Source organism: Euprymna scolopes, chromosome 29 (assembly GCF_053919585.1).
Source record: "Euprymna scolopes isolate OS-2025 chromosome 29, ASM5391958v1, whole genome shotgun sequence".
Classification (NCBI taxonomy): Eukaryota; Metazoa; Mollusca; class Cephalopoda; order Sepiida; family Sepiolidae; genus Euprymna; species Euprymna scolopes.
In genome coordinates, this window is record NC_136510.1 from 59274804 (window position 1) to 59300802 (window position 25999).

General features: G+C 25.5%; 1 protein-coding gene across 1 annotated transcript in view; it reads right to left on the minus strand.

The window, feature by feature from the left end:
• The window catches only part of LOC145252659 (uncharacterized), a 165217-nt gene that overhangs the window by 95509 nt on the left and 43709 nt on the right, over window positions 1-25999 (minus strand). Inside the window, exon 4 of the mRNA XM_080112431.1 lies at window positions 12850-12991. Within this exon, the coding sequence (XP_079968557.1) occupies window positions 12850-12991 (142 nt within the window). The remainder of the gene's footprint in view (window positions 1-12849; window positions 12992-25999) is intronic.

Genomic DNA, 25999 nt, shown 5'->3' on the forward strand with positions numbered 1-25999 from the left:
TTGTAATATATTATTAGCTGTATTCAATGAATAGTAAATATTTTGTAATATATTATTAGTTATATTCAATGAATAGTAAATATTTTGTAATATATTATTAGCTATATTCAATGAATAGTAAATATTTTGTAATATATTATTAGCTATATTCAATGAATAGTAAATATTTTGTAATATATTATTAGCTATATTCAATGAATAGTAAATATTTTGTAATATATTATTAGCTATATTCAATGAATAGTAAATATTTTGTAATATATTATTAGCTATATTCAATGAATAGTAAATATTTTGTAATATATTATTAGCTATATTCAATGAATAGTAAATATTTTGTAATATATTATTAGTTATATTCAATGAATAGTAAATATTTTGTAATATATTATTAGCTATATTCAATGAATAGTAAATATTTTGTAATATATTATTAGCTATATTCAATGAATAGTAAATATTTTGTAATATATTATTAGCTATATTCAATGAATAGTAAATATTTTGTAATATATTATTAGCTATATTCAATGAATAGTAAATATTTTGTAATATATTATTAGCTATATTCAATGAATAGTAAATATTTTGTAATATATTATTAGCTATATTCAATGAATAGTAAATATTTTGTAATATATTATTAGCTATATTCAATGAATAGTAAATATTTTGTAATATATTATTAGCTATATTCAATGAATAGTAAATATTTTGTAATATATTATTAGCTATATTCAATGAATAGTAAATATTTTGTAATATATTATTAGTTATATTCAATGAATAGTAAATATTTTGTAATATATTATTAGCTATATTCAATGAATAGTAAATATTTTGTAATATATTATTAGCTATATTCAATGAATAGTAAATATTTTGTAATATATTATTAGCTATATTCAATGAATAGTAAATATTTTGTAATATATTATTAGCTATATTCAATGAATAGTAAATATTTTGTAATATATTATTAGCTGTATTCAATGAATAGTAAATATTTTGTAATATATTATTAGCTATATTCAATGAATAGTAAATATTTTGTAATATATTATTAGCTATATTCAATGAATAGTAAATATTTTGTAATATATTATTAGCTGTATTCAATGAATAGTAAATATTTTGTAATATATTATTAGCTATATTCAATGAATAGTAAATATTTTGTAATATATTATTAGCTATATTCAATGAATAGTAAATATTTTGTAATATATTATTAGCTATATTCAATGAATAGTAAATATTTTGTAATATATTATTAGCTATATTCAATGAATAGTAAATATTTTGTAATATATTATTAGCTGTATTCAATGAATAGTAAATATTTTGTAATATATTATTAGCTATATTCAATGAATAGTAAATATTTTGTAATATATTATTAGCTATATTCAATGAATAGTAAATATTTTGTAATATATTATTAGCTATATTCAATGAATAGTAAATATTTTGTAATATATTATTAGCTATATTCAATGAATAGTAAATATTTTGTAATATATTATTAGCTATATTCAATGAATAGTAAATATTTTGTAATATATTATTAGCTATATTCAATGAATAGTAAATATTTTGTAATATATTATTAGCTATATTCAATGAATAGTAAATATTTTGTAATATATTATTAGCTATATTCAATGAATAGTAAATATTTTGTAATATATTATTAGCTATATTCAATGAATAGTAAATATTTTGTAATATATTATTAGTTATATTCAATGAATAGTAAATATTTTGTAATATATTATTAGCTATATTCAATGAATAGTAAATATTTTGTAATATATTATTAGTTATATTCAATGAATAGTAAATATTTTGTAATATATTATTAGTTATATTCAATGAATAGTAAATATTTTGTAATATATTATTAGTTATACTCAATGAATAGTAAATATTTTGTAATATATTATTAGTTATATTCAATGAATAGTAAATATTTTGTAATATATTATTAGTTATATTCAATGAATAGTAAATATTTTGTAATATATTATTAGCTATATTCAATGAATAGTAAATATTTTGTAATATATTATTAGCTATATTCAATGAATAGTAAATATTTTGTAATATATTATTAGCTATATTCAATGAATAGTAAATATTTTGTAATATATTATTAGCTATATTCAATGAATTATAAATATTTTGTAATATATTATTAGCTATATTCAATGAATAGTAAATATTTTGTAATATATTATTAGTTATATTCAATGAATAGTAAATATTTTGTAATATATTATTAGCTATATTCAATGAATAGTAAATATTTTGTAATATATTATTAGTTATATTCAATGAATAGTAAATATTTTGTAATATATTATTAGCTATATTCAATGAATAGTAAATATTTTGTAATATATTATTAGCTATATACAATGAATAGTAAATATTTTGTAATATATTATTAGCTGTATTCAATGAATAGTAAATATTTTGTAATATATTATTAGCTGTATTCAATGAATAGTAAATATTTTGTAATATATTATTAGCTATATTCAATGAATAGTAAATATTTTGTAATATATTATTAGCTATATTCAATGAATAGTAAATATTTTGTAATATATTATTAGTTATATTCAATGAATAGTAAATATTTTGTAATATATTATTAGCTGTATTCAATGAATAGTAAATATTTTGTAATATATTATTAGCTATATTCAATGAATAGTAAATATTTTGTAATATATTATTAGCTATATTCAATGAATAGTAAATATTTTGTAATATATTATTAGTTATATTCAATGAATAGTAAATATTTTGTAATATATTATTAGTTATATTCAATGAATAGTAAATATTTTGTAATATATTATTAGCTATATTCAATGAATAGTAAATATTTTGTAATATATTATTAGTTATATTCAATGAATAGTAAATATTTTGTAATATATTATTAGCTGTATTCAATGAATAGTAAATATTTTGTAATATATTATTAGCTATATTCAATGAATAGTAAATATTTTGTAATATATTATTAGCTATATTCAATGAATAGTAAATATTTTGTAATATATTATTAGCTATATTCAATGAATAGTAAATATTTTGTAATATATTATTAGCTATATTCAATGAATAGTAAATATTTTGTAATATATTATTAGCTATATTCAATGAATAGTAAATATTTTGTAATATATTATTAGCTATATTCAATGAATAGTAAATATTTTGTAATATATTATTAGTTATATTCAATGAATAGTAAATATTTTGTAATATATTATTAGCTGTATTCAATGAATAGTAAATATTTTGTAATATATTATTAGCTATATTCAATGAATAGTAAATATTTTGTAATATATTATTAGCTATATTCAATGAATAGTAAATATTTTGTAATATATTATTAGCTATATTCAATGAATAGTAAATATTTTGTAATATATTATTAGCTATATTCAATGAATAGTAAATATTTTGTAATATATTATTAGCTGTATTCAATGAATAGTAAATATTTTGTAATATATTATTAGTTATATTCAATGAATAGTAAATATTTTGTAATATATTATTAGCTATATTCAATGAATAGTAAATATTTTGTAATATATTATTAGTTATATTCAATGAATAGTAAATATTTTGTAATATATTATTAGCTATATTCAATGAATAGTAAATATTTTGTAATATATTATTAGCTGTATTCAATGAATAGTAAATATTTTGTAATATATTATTAGCTATATTCAATGAATAGTAAATATTTTGTAATATATTATTAGCTGTATTCAATGAATAGTAAATATTTTGTAATATATTATTAGTTATATTCAATGAATAGTAAATATTTTGTAATATATTATTAGTTATATTCAATGAATAGTAAATATTTTGTAATATATTATTTGTTATATTCAATGAATAGTAAATATTTTGTAATATATTATTAGCTGTATTCAATGAATAGTAAATATTTTGTAATATATTATTAGCTATATTCAATGAATAGTAAATATTTTGTAATATATTATTAGCTATATTCAATGAATAGTAAATATTTTGTAATATATTATTAGTTATATTCAATGAATAGTAAATATTTTGTAATATATTATTAGCTATATTCAATGAATAGTAAATATTTTGTAATATATTATTAGTTATATTCAATGAATAGTAAATATTTTGTAATATATTATTAGCTATATTCAATGAATAGTAAATATTTTGTAATATATTATTAGTTATATTCAATGAATAGTAAATATTTTGTAATATATTATTAGCTGTATTCAATGAATAGTAAATATTTTGTAATATATTATTAGTTATATTCAATGAATAGTAAATATTTTGTAATATATTATTAGTTATATTCAATGAATAGTAAATATTTTGTAATATATTATTAGCTATATTCAATGAATAGTAAATATTTTGTAATATATTATTAGTTATATTCAATGAATAGTAAATATTTTGTAATATATTATTAGCTGTATTCAATGAATAGTAAATATTTTGTAATATATTATTAGCTATATTCAATGAATAGTAAATATTTTGTAATATATTATTAGCTATATTCAATGAATAGTAAATATTTTGTAATATATTATTAGCTGTATTCAATGAATAGTAAATATTTTGTAATATATTATTAGCTATATTCAATGAATAGTAAATATTTTGTAATATATTATTAGTTATATTCAATGAATAGTAAATATTTTGTAATATATTATTAGCTGTATTCAATGAATAGTAAATATTTTGTAATATATTATTAGCTATATTCAATGAATAGTAAATATTTTGTAATATATTATTAGCTGTATTCAATGAATAGTAAATATTTTGTAATATATTATTAGCTATATTCAATGAATAGTAAATATTTTGTAATATATTATTAGTTATATTCAATGAATAGTAAATATTTTGTAATATATTATTAGCTGTATTCAATGAATAGTAAATATTTTGTAATATATTATTAGCTATATTCAATGAATAGTAAATATTTTGTAATATATTATTAGCTATATTCAATGAATAGTAAATATTTTGTAATATATTATTAGTTATATTCAATGAATAGTAAATATTTTGTAATATATTATTAGCTATATTCAATGAATAGTAAATATTTTGTAATATATTATTAGCTATATTCAATGAATAGTAAATATTTTGTAATATATTATTAGCTATATTCAATGAATAGTAAATATTTTGTAATATATTATTAGTTATATTCAATGAATAGTAAATATTTTGTAATATATTATTAGCTGTATTCAATGAATAGTAAATATTTTGTAATATATTATTAGCTATATTCAATGAATAGTAAATATTTTGTAATATATTATTAGCTATATTCAATGAATAGTAAATATTTTGTAATATATTATTAGTTATATTCAATGAATAGTAAATATTTTGTAATATATTATTAGTTATATTCAATGAATAGTAAATATTTTGTAATATATTATTAGCTATATTCAATGAATAGTAAATATTTTGTAATATATTATTAGCTGTATTCAATGAATAGTAAATATTTTGTAATATATTATTAGCTGTATTCAATGAATAGTAAATATTTTGTAATATATTATTAGCTATATTCAATGAATAGTAAATATTTTGTAATATATTATTAGCTGTATTCAATGAATAGTAAATATTTTGTAATATATTATTAGCTGTATTCAATGAATAGTAAATATTTTGTAATATATTATTAGCTGTATTCAATGAATAGTAAATATTTTGTAATATATTATTAGCTGTATTCAATGAATAGTAAATATTTTGTAATATATTATTAGCTGTATTCAATGAATAGTAAATATTTTGTAATATATTATTAGCTGTATTCAATGAATAGTAAATATTTTGTAATATATTATTAGCTATATTCAATGAATAGTAAATATTTTGTAATATATTATTAGCTGTATTCAATGAATAGTAAATATTTTGTAATATATTATTAGCTGTATTCAATGAATAGTAAATATTTTGTAATATATTATTAGCTGTATTCAATGAATAGTAAATATTTTGTAATATATTATTAGCTGTATTCAATGAATAGTAAATATTTTGTAATATATTATTAGCTATATTCAATGAATAGTAAATATTTTGTAATATATTATTAGCTGTATTCAATGAATAGTAAATATTTTGTAATATATTATTAGCTGTATTCAATGAATAGTAAATATTTTGTAATATATTATTAGCTGTATTCAATGAATAGTAAATATTTTGTAATATATTATTAGTTATATTCAATGAATAGTAAATATTTTGTAATATATTATTAGTTATATTCAATGAATAGTAAATATTTTGTAATATATTATTAGCTGTATTCAATGAATAGTAAATATTTTGTAATATATTATTAGTTATATTCAATGAATAGTAAATATTTTGTAATATATTATTAGCTATATTCAATGAATAGTAAATATTTTGTAATATATTATTAGTTATATTCAATGAATAGTAAATATTTTGTAATATATTATTAGTTATATTCAATGAATAGTAAATATTTTGTAATATATTATTAGCTGTATTCAATGAATAGTAAATATTTTGTAATATATTATTAGTTATATTCAATGAATAGTAAATATTTTGTAATATATTATTAGCTATATTCAATGAATAGTAAATATTTTGTAATATATTATTAGCTGTATTCAATGAATAGTAAATATTTTGTAATATATTATTAGTTATATTCAATGAATAGTAAATATTTTGTAATATATTATTAGCTATATTCAATGAATAGTAAATATTTTGTAATATATTATTAGTTATATTCAATGAATAGTAAATATTTTGTAATATATTATTAGCTGTATTCAATGAATAGTAAATATTTTGTAATATATTATTAGTTATATTCAATGAATAGTAAATATTTTGTAATATATTATTAGTTATATTCAATGAATAGTAAATATTTTGTAATATATTATTAGCTATATTCAATGAATAGTAAATATTTTGTAATATATTATTAGTTATATTCAATGAATAGTAAATATTTTGTAATATATTATTAGTTATATTCAATGAATAGTAAATATTTTGTAATATATTATTAGCTGTATTCAATGAATAGTAAATATTTTGTAATATATTATTAGTTATATTCAATGAATAGTAAATATTTTGTAATATATTATTAGCTATATTCAATGAATAGTAAATATTTTGTAATATATTATTAGCTGTATTCAATGAATAGTAAATATTTTGTAATATATTATTAGCTGTATTCAATGAATAGTAAATATTTTGTAATATATTATTAGTTATATTCAATGAATAGTAAATATTTTGTAATATATTATTAGTTATATTCAATGAATAGTAAATATTTTGTAATATATTATTAGTTATATTCAATGAATAGTAAATATTTTGTAATATATTATTAGTTATATTCAATGAATAGTAAATATTTTGTAATATATTATTAGCTGTATTCAATGAATAGTAAATATTTTGTAATATATTATTAGCTATATTCAATGAATAGTAAATATTTTGTAATATATTATTAGTTATATTCAATGAATAGTAAATATTTTGTAATATATTATTAGTTATATTCAATGAATAGTAAATATTTTGTAATATATTATTAGCTATATTCAATGAATAGTAAATATTTTGTAATATATTATTAGCTGTATTCAATGAATAGTAAATATTTTGTAATATATTATTAGCTATATTCAATGAATAGTAAATATTTTGTAATATATTATTAGTTATATTCAATGAATAGTAAATATTTTGTAATATATTATTAGCTATATTCAATGAATAGTAAATATTTTGTAATATATTATTAGCTATATTCAATGAATAGTAAATATTTTGTAATATATTATTAGCTATATTCAATGAATAGTAAATATTTTGTAATATATTATTAGTTATATTCAATGAATAATAAATATTTTGTAATATATTATTAGCTATATTCAATGAATAGTAAATATTTTGTAATATATTATTAGCTATATTCAATGAATAGTAAATATTTTGTAATATATTATTAGTTATATTCAATGAATAGTAAATATTTTGTAATATATTATTAGCTATATTCAATGAATAGTAAATATTTTGTAATATATTATTAGTTATATTCAATGAATAGTAAATATTTTGTAATATATTATTAGCTATATTCAATGAATAGTAAATATTTTGTAATATATTATTAGCTATATTCAATGAATAGTAAATATTTTGTAATATATTATTAGTTATATTCAATGAATAGTAAATATTTTGTAATATATTATTAGCTATATTCAATGAATAGTAAATATTTTGTAATATATTATTAGCTATATTCAATGAATAGTAAATATTTTGTAATATATTATTAGTTATATTCAATGAATAGTAAATATTTTGTAATATATTATTAGTTATATTCAATGAATAGTAAATATTTTGTAATATATTATTAGCTATATTCAATGAATAGTAAATATTTTGTAATATATTATTAGCTATATTCAATGAATAGTAAATATTTTGTAATATATTATTAGTTATATTCAATGAATAGTAAATATTTTGTAATATATTATTAGCTATATTCAATGAATAGTAAATATTTTGTAATATATTATTAGTTATATTCAATGAATAGTAAATATTTTGTAATATATTATTAGCTATATTCAATGAATAGTAAATATTTTGTAATATATTATTAGCTATATTCAATGAATAGTAAATATTTTGTAATATATTATTAGCTATATTCAATGAATAGTAAATATTTTGTAATATATTATTAGTTATATTCAATGAATAGTAAATATTTTGTAATATATTATTAGCTATATTCAATGAATAGTAAATATTTTGTAATATATTATTAGCTATATTCAATGAATAGTAAATATTTTGTAATATATTATTAGTTATATTCAATGAATAGTAAATATTTTGTAATATATTATTAGCTATATTCAATGAATAGTAAATATTTTGTAATATATTATTAGCTATATTCAATGAATAGTAAATATTTTGTAATATATTATTAGCTATATTCAATGAATAGTAAATATTTTGTAATATATTATTAGTTATATTCAATGAATAGTAAATATTTTGTAATATATTATTAGCTATATTCAATGAATAGTAAATATTTTGTAATATATTATTAGCTATATTCAATGAATAGTAAATATTTTGTAATATATTATTAGTTATATTCAATGAATAGTAAATATTTTGTAATATATTATTAGCTATATTCAATGAATAGTAAATATTTTGTAATATATTATTAGTTATATTCAATGAATAGTAAATATTTTGTAATATATTATTAGCTATATTCAATGAATAGTAAATATTTTGTAATATATTATTAGTTATATTCAATGAATAGTAAATATTTTGTAATATATTATTAGCTATATTCAATGAATAGTAAATATTTTGTAATATATTATTAGCTATATTCAATGAATAGTAAATATTTTGTAATATATTATTAGTTATATTCAATGAATAGTAAATATTTTGTAATATATTATTAGCTATATTCAATGAATAGTAAATATTTTGTAATATATTATTAGCTATATTCAATGAATAGTAAATATTTTGTAATATATTATTAGCTATATTCAATGAATAGTAAATATTTTGTAATATATTATTAGTTATATTCAATGAATAGTAAATATTTTGTAATATATTATTAGCTATATTCAATGAATAGTAAATATTTTGTAATATATTATTAGCTATATTCAATGAATAGTAAATATTTTGTAATATATTATTAGCTATATTCAATGAATAGTAAATATTTTGTAATATATTATTAGTTATATTCAATGAATAGTAAATATTTTGTAATATATTATTAGTTATATTCAATGAATAGTAAATATTTTGTAATATATTATTAGCTATATTCAATGAATAGTAAATATTTTGTAATATATTATTAGCTATATTCAATGAATAGTAAATATTTTGTAATATATTATTAGCTATATTCAATGAATAGTAAATATTTTGTAATATATTATTAGCTATATTCAATGAATAGTAAATATTTTGTAATATATTATTAGTTATATTCAATGAATAGTAAATATTTTGTAATATATTATTAGCTATATCCAATGAATAGTAAATATTTTGTAATATATTATTAGCTGTATTCAATGAATAGTAAATATTTTGTAATATATTATTAGCTATATTCAATGAATAGTAAATATTTTGTAATATATTATTAGCTATATTCAATGAATAGTAAATATTTTGTAATATATTATTAGTTATATTCAATGAATAGTAAATATTTTGTAATATATTATTAGCTGTATTCAATGAATAGTAAATATTTTGTAATATATTATTAGCTATATTCAATGAATAGTAAATATTTTGTAATATATTATTAGTTATATTCAATGAATAGTAAATATTTTGTAATATATTATTAGCTATATTCAATGAATAGTAAATATTTTGTAATATATTATTAGTTATATTCAATGAATAGTAAATATTTTGTAATATATTATTAGCTATATTCAATGAATAGTAAATATTTTGTAATATATTATTAGTTATATTCAATGAATAGTAAATATTTTGTAATATATTATTAGCTGTATTCAATGAATAGTAAATATTTTGTAATATATTATTAGCTATATTCAATGAATAGTAAATATTTTGTAATATATTATTAGCTATATTCAATGAATAGTAAATATTTTGTAATATATTATTAGTTATATTCAATGAATAGTAAATATTTTGTAATATATTATTAGCTATATTCAATGAATAGTAAATATTTTGTAATATATTATTAGCTATATTCAATGAATAGTAAATATTTTGTAATATATTATTAGCTATATTCAATGAATAGTAAATATTTTGTAATATATTATTAGTTATATTCAATGAATAGTAAATATTTTGTAATATATTATTAATTATATTCAATGAATAGTAAATATTTTGTAATATATTATTAGCTATATTCAATGAATAGTAAATATTTTGTAATATATTATTAGTTATATTCAATGAATAGTAAATATTTTGTAATATATTATTAGTTATATTCAATGAATAGTAAATATTTTGTAATATATTATTAGCTATATTCAATGAATAGTAAATATTTTGTAATATATTATTAGCTATATTCAATGAATAGTAAATATTTTGTAATATATTATTAGCTGTATTCAATGAATAGTAAATATTTTGTAATATATTATTAGCTGTATTCAATGAATAGTAAATATTTTGTAATATATTATTAGCTGTATTCAATGAATAGTAAATATTTTGTAATATATTATTAGCTATATTCAATGAATAGTAAATATTTTGTAATATATTATTAGCTATATTCAATGAATAGTAAATATTTTGTAATATATTATTAGTTATATTCAATGAATAGTAAATATTTTGTAATATATTATTAGTTATATTCAATGAATAGTAAATATTTTGTAATATATTATTAGCTATATTCAATGAATAGTAAATATTTTGTAATATATTATTAGTTATATTCAATGAATAGTAAATATTTTGTAATATATTATTAGCTATATTCAATGAATAGTAAATATTTTGTAATATATTATTAGTTATATTCAATGAATAGTAAATATTTTGTAATATATTATTAGCTATATTCAATGAATAGTAAATATTTTGTAATATATTATTAGCTGTATTCAATGAATAGTAAATATTTTGTAATATATTATTAGCTGTATTCAATGAATAGTAAATATTTTGTAATATATTATTAGCTGTATTCAATGAATAGTAAATATTTTGTAATATATTATTAGCTGTATTCAATGAATAGTAAATATTTTGTAATATATTATTAGCTATATTCAATGAATAGTAAATATTTTGTAATATATTATTAGCTATATTCAATGAATAGTAAATATTTTGTAATATATTATTAGTTATATTCAATGAATAGTAAATATTTTGTAATATATTATTAGTTATATTCAATGAATAGTAAATATTTTGTAATATATTATTAGCTATATTCAATGAATAGTAAATATTTTGTAATATATTATTAGTTATATTCAATGAATAGTAAATATTTTGTAATATATTATTAGCTATATTCAATGAATAGTAAATATTTTGTAATATATTATTAGTTATATTCAATGAATAGTAAATATTTTGTAATATATTATTAGCTATATTCAATGAATAGTAAATATTTTGTAATATATTATTAGCTATATTCAATGAATAGTAAATATTTTAAAATATAACATTATATTCCCGATGAATAAATATTCATCATGAAGTAATTATCGATTTGATAATTTTTTTGGTTTAAATACGTTTAAATATAAACTTTAAACTTATCTATTTGATGCATAATTTTTAATATAAAACTGTTTTCTGACTATTTTGAAGTAAATATTTTAAATATAACATTATCTGTTTGTTGAATAGCGTATTTGTATAGTTTAAATAAAATATTATCTATTCTATGAATAGAGAGTAAGTAAAAAATAAGTAAAAAATTAGCTATTGAATTTATTTTTAATAAATACTTTTAAATATAAAATTACTTATTTAAGAATAATTTGAAGTAAATGCTTTTAAATATAAAATTATCTATGTCATGAATATTTTGATGTAAAGAGAATGTTGTTAAAAAATTTGGCAATGATTTATTTTATTCTTAAAAATATATCAAACTTTTCTACTCACTGACACACGTCGTGTTTCTCATCGCTAATCGCATGAGCCGAATGAGGAACCTTCGCAATTCCTGCTCTACTGTGTTCACTGCATTCATCCAGATAATGCATCACTTGATCTCCATTTAAACAAGAAGCAGCCGCGGAAAAACCTTAATAATGATAATTTTTATAATAATAATGATAACTATAATTATACTAATAACATGATAATAGCAGAATAAAATAAATTCATTTTACGAATGAAAAGCTAAAAAGTGAAAAGACTAATTACAAAAGGCAACACAATTTTACTCTAAAATTAAAAAGAAAATTTATTGATAATTAAAAGTGAACAAAAATTAATTTGCAATCAAATGGCATTAGAAAATGGATGACTATTAAAAACCGAATAAGAAGAATTAATGTTTCATTTGGCAATTAAATTAATTGCAGAAAAAACAACAATGTAGCTGTCAATAATAATATCACATGAATCAATAAATCTAAAAGTTTTTGCTTTTTATTGCAAATGTTTGTTTTGCAAGAAACATTTGCTTTTTATCAATGAGAAAACAGATAAAAAGCAAATGTTTGTTGTGAAAGATTCAATGGTAGCAATAGCAAAGGAGGATGAAAAAACACAGATGTTTGGTTTAGGACAATATAATAAAGTAAAATATACGGCAATGAAGTCAGGATAAGCTAGAGCAACAACGAGCGTCTCACGCAGATGAAATTCTTGGAAACTGGTAGCTGGATGTCAATGAGTGCTGGAACAGGTAACATGATATCAGTGGGCACTGGAACCAGTAACATGACGTCAGTTGGCACTGGAATTGGTAGCAGAACGCCAGTGGGGGCTGGAACAGGTAGTTGGACGTCAGTGGGCACTGAATCTGGGAGCATGACGTCAGTGGGCATTGGAATAAGCAGCATGACGTCAGTGGACACTGGAACGGATATCTAGACGTCAGTGGGCACTGGAACTAGTAACATGACGTCAATGGGCACTGGAACTGGTAGCAGAACGTCATTAGGCACTGGTAGCAGAACGTCATTAGACACTGAAACTGGTAGCATGACGTCAGTGAGCACTGGAACTGATAGCAGAACGTCATTAGGCACTGAAACTGGTAGCATGACGTCAGTGAGCACTGGAACTGGTAGCAGAACATCAGTGGGCGCTGAAACAGGTAGTTGGACGTCAGTGGGCTGCAGGTGCTGGTGGCTGGGAGCATTGGAGTTGCAAGAATGAACTGAGGAGCCGCTGGAGTGAGCTGGAGTCGCTGGAAGATGCAGGAATGAGCTAGAAGTCGCAGGAATAAACTGAAGTTGTTTAGAGTAAGGCGTGGGTTCAAGCAGATACAGAAACTGAAGTGGTAGACTGTGATGGGAATACCTAAGAGACAGGTGTTAATAGAAAAGCTGAGTTTGTATTGCATTCTTCCGTCCCTGGTCACCATAGTGACTGGGAACGCTAACTTGGCCCGAGTCTAGTCAGGATAGAAGTGGTCCCTAACTCATGAGCTGTGAAAGCCGTTCGTTTCATGGAAAACTGTTCATGCTACAGTCGACTGACACCAAAAAAACAAAGTGCTGTAATTAATTTTAGACAGGATTTCTTACATACAAAAATGTCTTTGGCATTTCTTGGATGTATATATTTTATTCTTCGCCCAAAAATAAAAGGTCTGTTACTTTGTTTGATTGCAAAAGATTGAGTTTTGGGCTTTTTCTTTGTTGTTGAAGAAAAGTTGTTGCTATTTTTTTTAACCCACTGGGTAGTGATGTATTTTTGGGAGTGTCATGTTTCAGCCAATCGTGTGTTTGCGTTTGCTTTATTCTAATTGTAACAAAGGAGCGGTAACATGAGACTTTAACATGTTAATTATGTGGATAATGCAGAAACAAGAATATTATACAAAATTGCACACGAGTGATTGATTGGCACGGTGATCTGCTTTTAATTGAGATGATGAGCTTCTTCAATTAATAGATCATTTGAAGTAAAAACAATATGGTGACTTTAAAAATCGAGCTGCATTATTATCTAGTAGTAGTAGTAGTAGTAGAAATAGTAGTAGAAGTAGTAGTAGAAGTAGTAGTAGTAGAAGTAGTGAAGAAGTAAAATCCAACATTTCGATTTCTCATCTTTAAACATATCGAAATATTATCCTTTCCCAGATAACTGACTTTTAACTAGCAAGAAATAAAAGACAATGAAAAACGGTACTAGGAATAGGGTATAATTAACATCTAACATTGTTTTATTTGAAAACAAAGAAAGGGTTGACTTTGCATAAAATTGCCAAAGAGGAGCAGCAAGTCGTGAGAGCAAATATCAGAAAGAACAGTTGGAAATAAGTCATGCACCATCCACTATGATTATACAATTCCTACAACTATGAACCTAGAAAACGGAGCTATTAAACCTGACATGGAACAAGAAAGAGAAAGAAGTAACCTTAGTAGAAGTTAGTATCTCAAATGATGCTAAGGAAAACAGCTGAGAAGGAAAAGATAATGAAATACCACAGTCTTATGTACTGCATGAAAAGAAAGTGGAATCTTAGAGAAATATCTCCATAAGTCCAGTAATTATACAAGCAACCGAACTCAAGAAAAAGAATTTCAAAAACTACCTGGCAAATATACCCGATGAACCAAGTGCAAGAAAACTATAAACAATTGAACTTAAAGGGGCGGTTAGAATCATAAAAAGATTTCTCAATTGTAATTTATGAGATAGCAAGTGAATGCTTGTCATCTGGTAGGATGCTCCATCCCCAGCTAGAATAAAATAACAAAACATTTTTTTAAATGAAACATATTATTATATATGTCAGAAGATGCTTACAACAGTTTGCTATGAAAAGTATTGTTTAAACCAACAATAAAAATATAATGTCAGGAAAAGTTAGTACTTCTAAATGTCTTAATAAAAACTTAGTTAGTACTTAATAAATGTTAAACATAAAATAATGTTAAAAAACTTAAGTTAGTACTTAATAAATGTCTTAAATAAAAAATGTAATTACTTAAAATAAAACTGCAATATAAGCTATAATAGAAAAAAGTCTCACAGTTTTCGTCAGCAATAAATAACGTTTTCTAACAATTGAAACATGTTAACTTTCATATCCCAATATTAAAATGCCTTGTTCAAGGGAAGAAATTCTATTTCATCTTTGACAACTTCAGAATAAAGATTCCTTCGAAATGGTGTAAGATGCAGACCTTGGTCTAGAAAAATAATTGAATACTACAGCAACAACGATTTGCCATTTCCATGTCAAATTATTTTTAGACCATAGACATTAATTTTTAGATAAATTTGTTTTCTCGACTTGCGGAAACTTACAAGTTAGTCTAAAACGCATGAAGAAAGCATCAGAATGCTCAGGGAATCTGCTTGCTACTTTCCTGGAAGATTTACACTCAACCTCATCACATGCTGAATTAGATATCCATTAGCATCTTGTAAAAACAAGGCTGAATTAACCATTAAACTAAATAAGCACATGCTTAGGGCACCAAGGGAAGGGAGGCATCACAGAAATTTTCATAGCCGAATTTTCAATGGGGTCCCTGTGTTTAATAAAATAATAAAAAAATAATAAAACTTTTGTTTTATTTCAATGAATAAAATTTTGTGTGGTTTATTATGCAATTTACAATTTTTTGTGGTTTATAATGTTATGTCCAATTTTGTGTGTAATGTACAAGCCAATGTGTCATATAAGATTAGTTCTACGGATTTGGACAGAGACTTTGCAGTTAAAAAAAAACGCAAAAGAAGTTTGGACAAGATTTCTTACCAGCTGGTGAGTTTAGAGCAGACAATTCGTTGATGCACATCTGCACGAATAAATTAAGTCAGATATTTTCTCAAAACTCATTATAGAATGCTCATTGCTCCCATAGACGAACTCAATAAGATAAACCATTTATGTGGAGGAGAATACCAATAGAGCCTTTAGAAAAATCAAGGAATGGCTTTCCTGACTACTCATCATCTTGTTTTCAGTTTTCTCCAAATTCTTCATAGGAACGTCACATGTAGAGTAACCTTAATGCAAGAAGCTGACAATGATAAAAAATATTATAGCAATCGCTGAACCATAAATTCACAGAACAGACCTGCAGTGGAATGAGAGGCATACATTGTGAAATGGGCAATATTGAAATTCGATTATTTTCTATGCAATAAAACTAATAATAAGCATGTTTCAATTTTTAACTTCTCTGTAGTTATTATGAATATGTGAAAAAATGTAAATAAATTAAAACACAAAAACTTATCTAGTTAGTTAAAAAAGTGACTTAGCTTGCCTTTGGTAACATTTGTTTTTGTTTATTTATTGTTTCACCAATTATTTTTTATTTTTCATTGTTTGTTATTCTGAAAGATTACTAAAAATAAACGTGAAGGTATTGTGTAATTATTTAAAGAAACTATTCTATTTATTCAATATTTTTATATTTGAAAATTAAAATACTATTAAAACTAAATTCTATTTGAAACAGCAAAAACACTTTTTCGTTATTGGAAAACAAGATAGCCTCCAGTAAAAACTATAGTGATTACGTTGGATACTGAATGCCTTCAAATATTGATAACTACTTGTTTACACAAAAAATAAATGCGATATTCGTTCTCAGCATACCCGAAAATCTTTGAAGTCGACAATTCAAATGTGAATGCTGAGGGGTCGGTAAACTAAAAAAAAAAATACCAAAAAATTTTTTTATGGGCCCAATCACAAGCACTGAATAAGGCGTGTTTTGAGGCGGTTGCGCAGTGAGGCACATGCACAGAGAGTTTCGTACAAATGGAGGAAATAAAAAAGAGAAAAAAAAACGGTATGATGTTATATAATATTATTTATATTATTTTTTTAGCAATTTACTTTTAAAAAGAAATGTTAGTAGCCTTTATAAACGAAGGTAAGAACATAAGTGAACGTATGTACGAATAAGGCATGTTTGTGTTGTGAGACGCTCATGCAGTGAAACACATGCACACAGAGCTTCGCACAAATGGGGGAAATGAAAAAAGAAAAAACGTAAAATACGATATATATATATATATATATATATATATATATATATATATATATATATATATATATATATATATATATATATTAGCCATACCCGACCATGCGTTGCTGTGGCTCAGTTTGTTAAAATGGAACACATTCCTCATAAAAAATTGCATTTTGTATTGTTTATTTATTTTATTATTTTTGCAATTTTTTTTATCAACAAAAGTTGGGGGGGGGGGGTCCCAAGAAAAGGTGAATTTTTTACCATAAATTGTTAGGTGAAAGTTTTTTTTTCAGGAAGTTTTTTTAAAAGAAAGTTGACAATAAACATTTATTTTTGAAAACAGAATTTTTATTATAAAAAGATAAAAATGAATGTTTTATATGAACACTGTAAATAGTTAGGTGAAAGTAGAGAAAAGTTAGATTTTTTTTTCAAGAGAATGTACAAATTTTTTTTTGTCAATAGATGTTAAGAAAATAAACGGAAAAAATACTCCCATCTGCAAAAAAATAAATAAAATGTTGGTTTAGTGTTTCAACATTTGAACAACGCTCGGCTGAATCCGGTGATTGCCGGTCGAACCCTAAACTAATTGGAATCTGGTGCGGGGGGGGGTTAAATTCTGCATGAGTACCATTCTTTTTAATTTTGTCTTTTGTTCAATTTTTTGTGTGGGCTTTTAGCGCTAGCAAACTAACAAATTTAACCAAAATGCAAAAAATTCAACAATTAAATAATTTTAATTGCCCAGCTCCTAATACAAATCCTTGCAAATCAATCCCCCTTATTGGAAACACTGAAAGGAAAGACGAAACCAAATTATTGCCAGTATGTTTGGGAGAGGTTCTATAGGTGTATCAGAAAGTGGCCATTAAAAATGATGATCAGAACCTTAATAATGCAACTTACTATTTTTTAAGCTTATAACTACTTGGAAATACAATTCAGACCCTATTTTTTTTTCAATTAAAGGAGCAAAGACCAAAATTTTAAAAAATAACAGGTTTAATAGCAAATCATGCAATATTTGTTTCTTTAAAGCGGTTTTCTTTTTAAAAAAATATAAAGAAAATCAATATATTTTGACTTGCTTATAAATAAATATATATATATATATATATATATATATATATGCCAAAAAATCACTTACCTAAAAAAATATTATTAAATGGGTAGTTCCATTCTTCATTGTTAAGAATTTATTCATATTTATATTTTAAATTCCATGTACTTTTTAAATAAAAGGATTTTTTAAAGCGAGGGTCCTAGAAAATCGCATTTTTGTAACATGTTTTGCGCGAAGCGTTAAATAGCTGCTGCTGCTAAAATAAAATTTATGAAGTATGGTTTTGTCCAAGGGCATAAATAATACCTCTTTTTTATTGCGTGTGTTAACCAAAATTAGTATTTTTCATCCTCCGTAGTTAAAAAAGAAACGCATATTCAAGTTTTTTCCCCAGAACAAAAAATCCGCTTCATCGATTTAAAAAAAATTCTTTTAATGAAATAGACGAGTTTTTGATTGATATATTTTAATACTTCTTCATCAACTAATTTTATTTTTTTTAATATCTAAAAAAAGAAAATATTCAATGAGATAGAAAAATTTGCCGTCAGCGTCTGGTATTTACTTGACGATGTAAGCATAACATGAGCTTTCATTAAAAAAAAATCTACGTGTTTTTTAAAAAAAAAAAGTTTTACACTTTGGACTTTACAGGTAACTTTCAAAAAACTATTCTTTTGTTGTTTTAAATTGGAATATTTTCTTTATTGATCTTTTATCTTCAATTTGTGATATATTAAACTTTGACACATAAATTAATTATTAAAATTTTAATAAACATTTCAAAATGGGGGTGTGAGTTTGAAAAAAAACGTTTGTCTAAAATATTATATTTGGTTTATTGGAAAGAGCATAAAATTTCACATTGACCCGGAAAATATCGTAAAAATTGAATCAATAGAAAAATTTTGATAGATTTTTAAAGTTTAAAAATTTAAAAATATTTAACTCATAAAATTCTATTGATTTTATTACGTAAATAAATGGCTGCATGAAGGCACGCCGGATTTTGTAAACATTTTGTAAACACTGTTTTTTAAAAAATAAAAAATAATATTTCTATTATTTTTTAAATAACTTTAATAGTTTATTTTGAAAGTATATTCCATATAGAAAATAAACAACTCACTTTAAAAGAGAAAAATTACAGGGTTTTTTTTTTAATATTTTATTCGCAGTTTTCTGTTAGGGGTGTCAAAAATTCCTCCAAATTTCTGATACATGTAGAGTTTCTATTCTTTTTCTTTCTTTCTTTTTTTCAATATTTTAAGCAGATTTGTCACTCAGCTCGCAGATTTGGTGTTTGTACACTTTATTGCCGAAATTGGAGACGCCATTTTTTTCACGCACTTGCTATCCAAATCTAGGGATGACATCATTTTAAGGCCGAACGATTGCTTCCGAAAATGGAAAGAATAAATTTACCAAAATTTACATTTATTACTTCCGGAAACGATAAATTAAACTAAATAAATTTACCAAAATTAACATTTATTACTCCCTTAAACTAAAATTATCATTTATTACTTCCAGAAACTTGATAAACCGATATTACTGGAGAAAATGAATCTTGACAATTCAAAAAAAAAATTAAAATTATTTATTTGTTCGAAAAGAAAACCCAAAAAAAACAAAACACACAAACGAAAAAATAAACAAACAAAAAAACTAATAAATGTTTTGGTTTTGTTTTGGTTTTCAAATGGCGCTCGCCCAGGTTAAACTATTATGAATATGTCATTTCAATTTTCTGTTTTTAATTTAAAAAAATTAAAAAAAATTAAAAAAATTGTTAAAAAAATTGTTAAAAAAATTGTTCCATGAAAAACTTTCCCGTTCTCATTAATTAAATCGAAACATTTCCAATTAAACAATTACGGATATATGTTCTCTTTCACTTTCTTTATTTACTTTTAAAGCAACATTGGACTTTTATGAAATAGTTTTTTTTTTTTTCTAACAAATAAATAATTTTAAACATTTTTTTGAATTGTCAAGGTACATTTTCTCCAGTAATATCGGTTCACCAAGTTTCTGGAAGTAATAAATGATAATTTTAGTTTAATTTAACGTTTCCGGAAGTAATAAATACTAATTTTGGTAAATTTATTCTTTCCCTTTCCGGAAGCAATCGTTCGGCCATCTAATGATGTCTCCCCTAGATTTGGATAGCAAGTGCGTGAAAAAAATGGCGTCTCCAATTTCGGCAATAAAGTGTAGAAGCACCCCAGATTTTTATGGGTCGCTATTTTTGCCATAAATTGTTAGGTTTTGGTTTTTTTTTTCAGGAAAACTTGCACTTTTTTTTTTTTAAGTTGGTAGTAAACGTTTCTTTTGGAAAACAGAATTTGGTACTCCTTGGGCGTTGAGTTCCATGGCGACCAGCATAAAAAAACACGCATCGCTCCCTTTCTAACGCAAGCGCACGTGACACTTTTTTTTATTACTGACGTTGTAGTAACTAAACGATTATTTGTCACATTTATTTTTAAAAAGTTTTACTCTTTATGTGAAGAAAGTGGCTACTAAGAATCAAGATGGCGCCCGCATGCGTTTATGTGGAAAAAAGTCTCATGGAATCTCGGGAAATCTCGGAGAATCTCGTACGCTGATTCGATAAATAACGAGAAGAGGAGAGCGGGAAGAGAGACGAGTTTGAGTTACGAAAACGAACGGACGTGTGTAAAAGAAGAGGTAGAAGAAAAGAGTGTGGTGAACGAAACAAACAACGACTCGGTTGAAAGTAGAGTTGTAATGAACACAAGCTATTCCGGCATGACGTCAGGATTTGACCTCAAGCTAATTCCCCTGTTTGATGGCAGTAGCACTGATCACTCAGTGCAGGAATGTGTGGAAAAAGCAGAATTAATATCAGTGGGGTGAATGTGTGGTCCCACTGCGCCTCACTGGGGGAGCATATGCAGTATACCAGAAGTTGGCTGATGAGGAAAAAACAGATTTTGCCTGCATCAAGCGCGCCCTTTTTACAGCATTTGCATTAGATCCAATTACTGCATGGAAGGAATTCATGGCCCGAAAATTACATCCCGGGGAAACGGTGGATGTGTATCTGGCTGAGCTAAAAAAAGCTATCGGTCCTCTTTGGAGGGATGTCAGACAAAGGCTTGGTGTGCGCCTTTGTTGCAGGATTACCTAAGAGTGTGGAAGATCTGCTCTGTGCCTCATCCCAAGTGGACGAGATGGACATATCAGAAGTATTGGCGTGGGCACGAGCAATACTAAAGAAAAGCCCTAACACTATAGACCAAGTGGCAGCTGTACAACCATCACAGGTTGGATTGCAGGACCTGGGCACAGCTACAACCTGCTATAAGTGTGGAGGACCCAACCATTTGACCATTTTTGTCACGTCAACCAACTCGGAAACTTGACGGGCCGCAGTGCTACAAGTGCAAAAAACGCGGACACCTGGCCCGCACCTGTCCGGGAAACGGGCAAGGGGAAGAAGCTACAGCGCCAGTCTTCTCCCCAGATCGTCATTGAGCAGGGCGCTACCCACTGTAAGCATACACATTAATGGAAGCGAGCGCCTCGCGCTTGTGGACATTGGGTGCACCCAGACTCTCGTAAGCAAGAAATGCTGTGCCACTTGGAAAGCAGAGAGAATTCCGGTACTAACTGTAGGCGGAGGTTCACTAGCCTCTGGGTGGAATTACCGTGGACAGAACCGGCAAGGTACAGTTCTCCCGATGTGAGGAACATGTTTGTGCTGCCATAACTCTCGACGAGCCTGACTTTCATGCAGAGTATGATAGAAACACCAATGCATGGACGGCGTCTTGGAAGTGGTCAAACGATCAGCCACCAATATCCTTGCGAAACCGGTTATCGGAATATCCACCACCCATGTGGCTAAGGGAACAGTATGAAGAAGAACTGCAAACGTGGATCGACAATGGTTGGCTTCTTCCATACCCAGAGGATGAGCTTGGCCCCCCGCGAGGGCTGATTCCCTTGATGGCCGTTGTACAAGAGACCAAACAAAAGGTCCGCCCCGTCCTAGACTACCGTGAGCTCAATGAGCATGTCGACCCATATACAGCAAGGGCTGATGTGTGTGCACTCAAATTAAGGGAGTGGCGACAGCAGGGATCGAACGTGGCAACTCTGGACCTACGCAGGGCCTATCTGCAAATACGCATTGAGAAGAAATTGTGGCCATTTCAGACTGTGGAAATTAGAGGAACCTGATATTGTCTAACCAGGCTAGGGTTCGGTCTAAATGTGGCCCCAGGCATTATGACAGCAATCATGCATGCTATCGGGCAGCAAGATGAGGCAGTGCAACAGGCAACATCCTCATACATCGATGATATATTCGTCAATGAGAACCTCATGTCAGCACAATCGGTTAGAATGCACTTTGAAAGCTTTGGACTGACATGTAAAGAACCAGAGCGTCTGTGCGATGGAGCAAAAGTTCTCGGCCTGCACGTGCGCAATAGCAAGGAGGGACTTTGCTGGAGAAGCGGAAGTCACGTTCCCAAGGTCCCATCAAACATCACTCGACGAACAGTGTTTTCGCTTTGTGAAAAGATGGTAGGCCATTTCCCTGTGTGCAGTTGGCTCAGGGTGGCCGTGGCAGCCATAAAGAGACATGCAACAGCCGTGTCGTCGGGATGGGACGATGCAGTACACGATGTCACCCTAAGGAGCATGTTGACAGAGACTGTGTCCAGAGTGACCAGTGATGACCCCGTTCAGGGAAAGTGGTGCGTCAGCGAGAATGAGTTCACGGTCTGAGTGAATGCTAGTTCACTAGCCCTTGGAGTTGCCCTTGCAGTTAATGATTCCATTATTGAAGATGCCTGTTGGCTTCGGCCAGAGAATGATTCGAGGCACATAAACCTGGCCGAACTTGATGCCACATTGAAGGGCGTTAACTTGGCGCTTCAATGGCACACCAAGGTTCTACATATCATGACTGACTCGGCATGCACTCATCGGTGGATAACCGATGCATTAAGTGGAAGAGCATGGCTGACGACACAAGCATCAAGTGAGATGTTAATTCGAAGACGGCTTGCCACCTTGGTCGACACCATCACAGAGTACGACCTGACTGTGGACGTAATGTTGATCAGGTCTGCGCTCAACAGAGCAGATGCTTTGACAAGAGTCCCTCAACGATGGCTTCTGGCTGGTGCTCGGAGAGATGCTGATAATCTGCAAAACACATGTGCAGCAGTTGTGTGTAATGTGGATGCAGCGCGCATCATGGACATTCATCGACAGTGTGGACATCCTGGCATCAAGCGGACACTGTACTTTGTCAAGATGATTGATCCAGGAGTAGGAAAAAAAAGATATCCGAAGAGTGGTGGAAAGTTGCGAGGCCTGCCAATCCATCGACCCAGCTCCAGCACGATGGAAGAAAGGGGAGTTAGGAGTGAGTGGTAAGTGGCAGAGAGTGGGCATGGACATCACACACTATGGTGGCAACCACTTCCTTACCCTCATCGATTGTGGGCCTACACGTTTCGCAGTCTGGAGACTCCTCGGGCGCCAGGACTCTTGCAACATTATTCGCCAGCTGTCATCCGTGTTCTGTGAAAGAGGTGTGCCCGATGAAGTGCTGATGAACAACAACCCAGCCTTTTGCAGCCATCAGATGAAGCAGTTCTTACAAGAATGGGGTGTGCAGCTGCGGCTTAGGTGCGCTTATGTGCCTTCTGGCAATGGTATAGCTGAGAGAAGCCATCGCAGCATCAAAACAATTGCAGCCAGGAAGCAGTGCACCATCGCAGAAGCTGTGTACTGGTATAATCTCATGCCGAAGGATGGTGTCTCTTCAGGAACGGCGCCTGCAAACGCAATCTATCCGTACCGTGTCCGAGAAAAAGGAATCCAACCCGATACAACTGTGGCCACTGAGATAGAACGGAATCGATATGCCAAAGGGGATGCTGTCTGGGTGAAGCCGTCAGGAAACCGATGTACTGACAAGTATAAGCGAGGAACAGTGACCGATGTGGTGAGTCAGCAGTGTGTACAGGTTGATGGCGTACCCCGTCACGTTAGGGACCTACGGCCGGCGACACATGTACCACCTACAGTGAACGATGAGAGTGATTCTGACTCTGAGACGAGTGGGCCATCGCTTTGGTTTGCACCATCCCTATCAAGCAGTGACTCTGATATCAGTAACCTCCATGGAGATGAAGCCTTCCCCGACCATCAAGCGGTGGATGAGAGCGCACGCGAAGACGAGAGCAGCACTGTCCCCCTTCGTAGAAGCACCCGACGGCGGCGATCACCACCCCCCTGTCGTCTCTGTGATCATGAGATCAGGGGGGAGTGTGGAGAAAGTGGCTACTAAGAATCAAGATGGCGCCCGCATGCGTTTATGTGGAAAAAAGTCTCGTGGAATCTCGGGAAATCTCGGAGAATCTCGTACGCTGATTCGATAAATAACGAGAAGAGGAGAGCGGGAAGAGAGACGAGTTTGAGTTACGAAAACGAACGGACGTGTGTAAAAGAAGAGGTAGAAGAAAAGAGTGTGGTGAACGAAACAAACAACGACTCGGTTGAAAGTAGTTGTAACGAACACACTTTATGAATATTAAAAGAAAAATTACTAAACATTTATTAATAATGCCTCACTTTTACAGACATTTGTTTTTAAATTTCTTTTTAAATGACGACTTTTATCGACTTTTTTTTTAATAGCATTTGCTGATGGGTATGCTGACATTTGATTTTTTTTAATTTCTTTTTAAATGACTTTTATTTTAATAGCATTTGCGGATGGGTAAATAATGAAAAAAAACAACTGAGCCATTTACTGACAATGTCTCGGTATCTTGACTTAGATAAAATTTATTTGTTAAAAATATTTGTAAATGTGAGAATTATCAGTAAATGGTTTAGTTATTTTTTTTTTTTTTTTCGTTTTTTACCCATCCGCAAATGCTATTAAAAAAAAGAAAGTCGATAAAAAGTCATTTAAAAAGAAATTAAAACAAATGTCAGCATACCCATCCGCAAATGCTATTAAAAAAAAAAGTCGATAAAAGTCGTTATTTAAGAAATTTAAAAA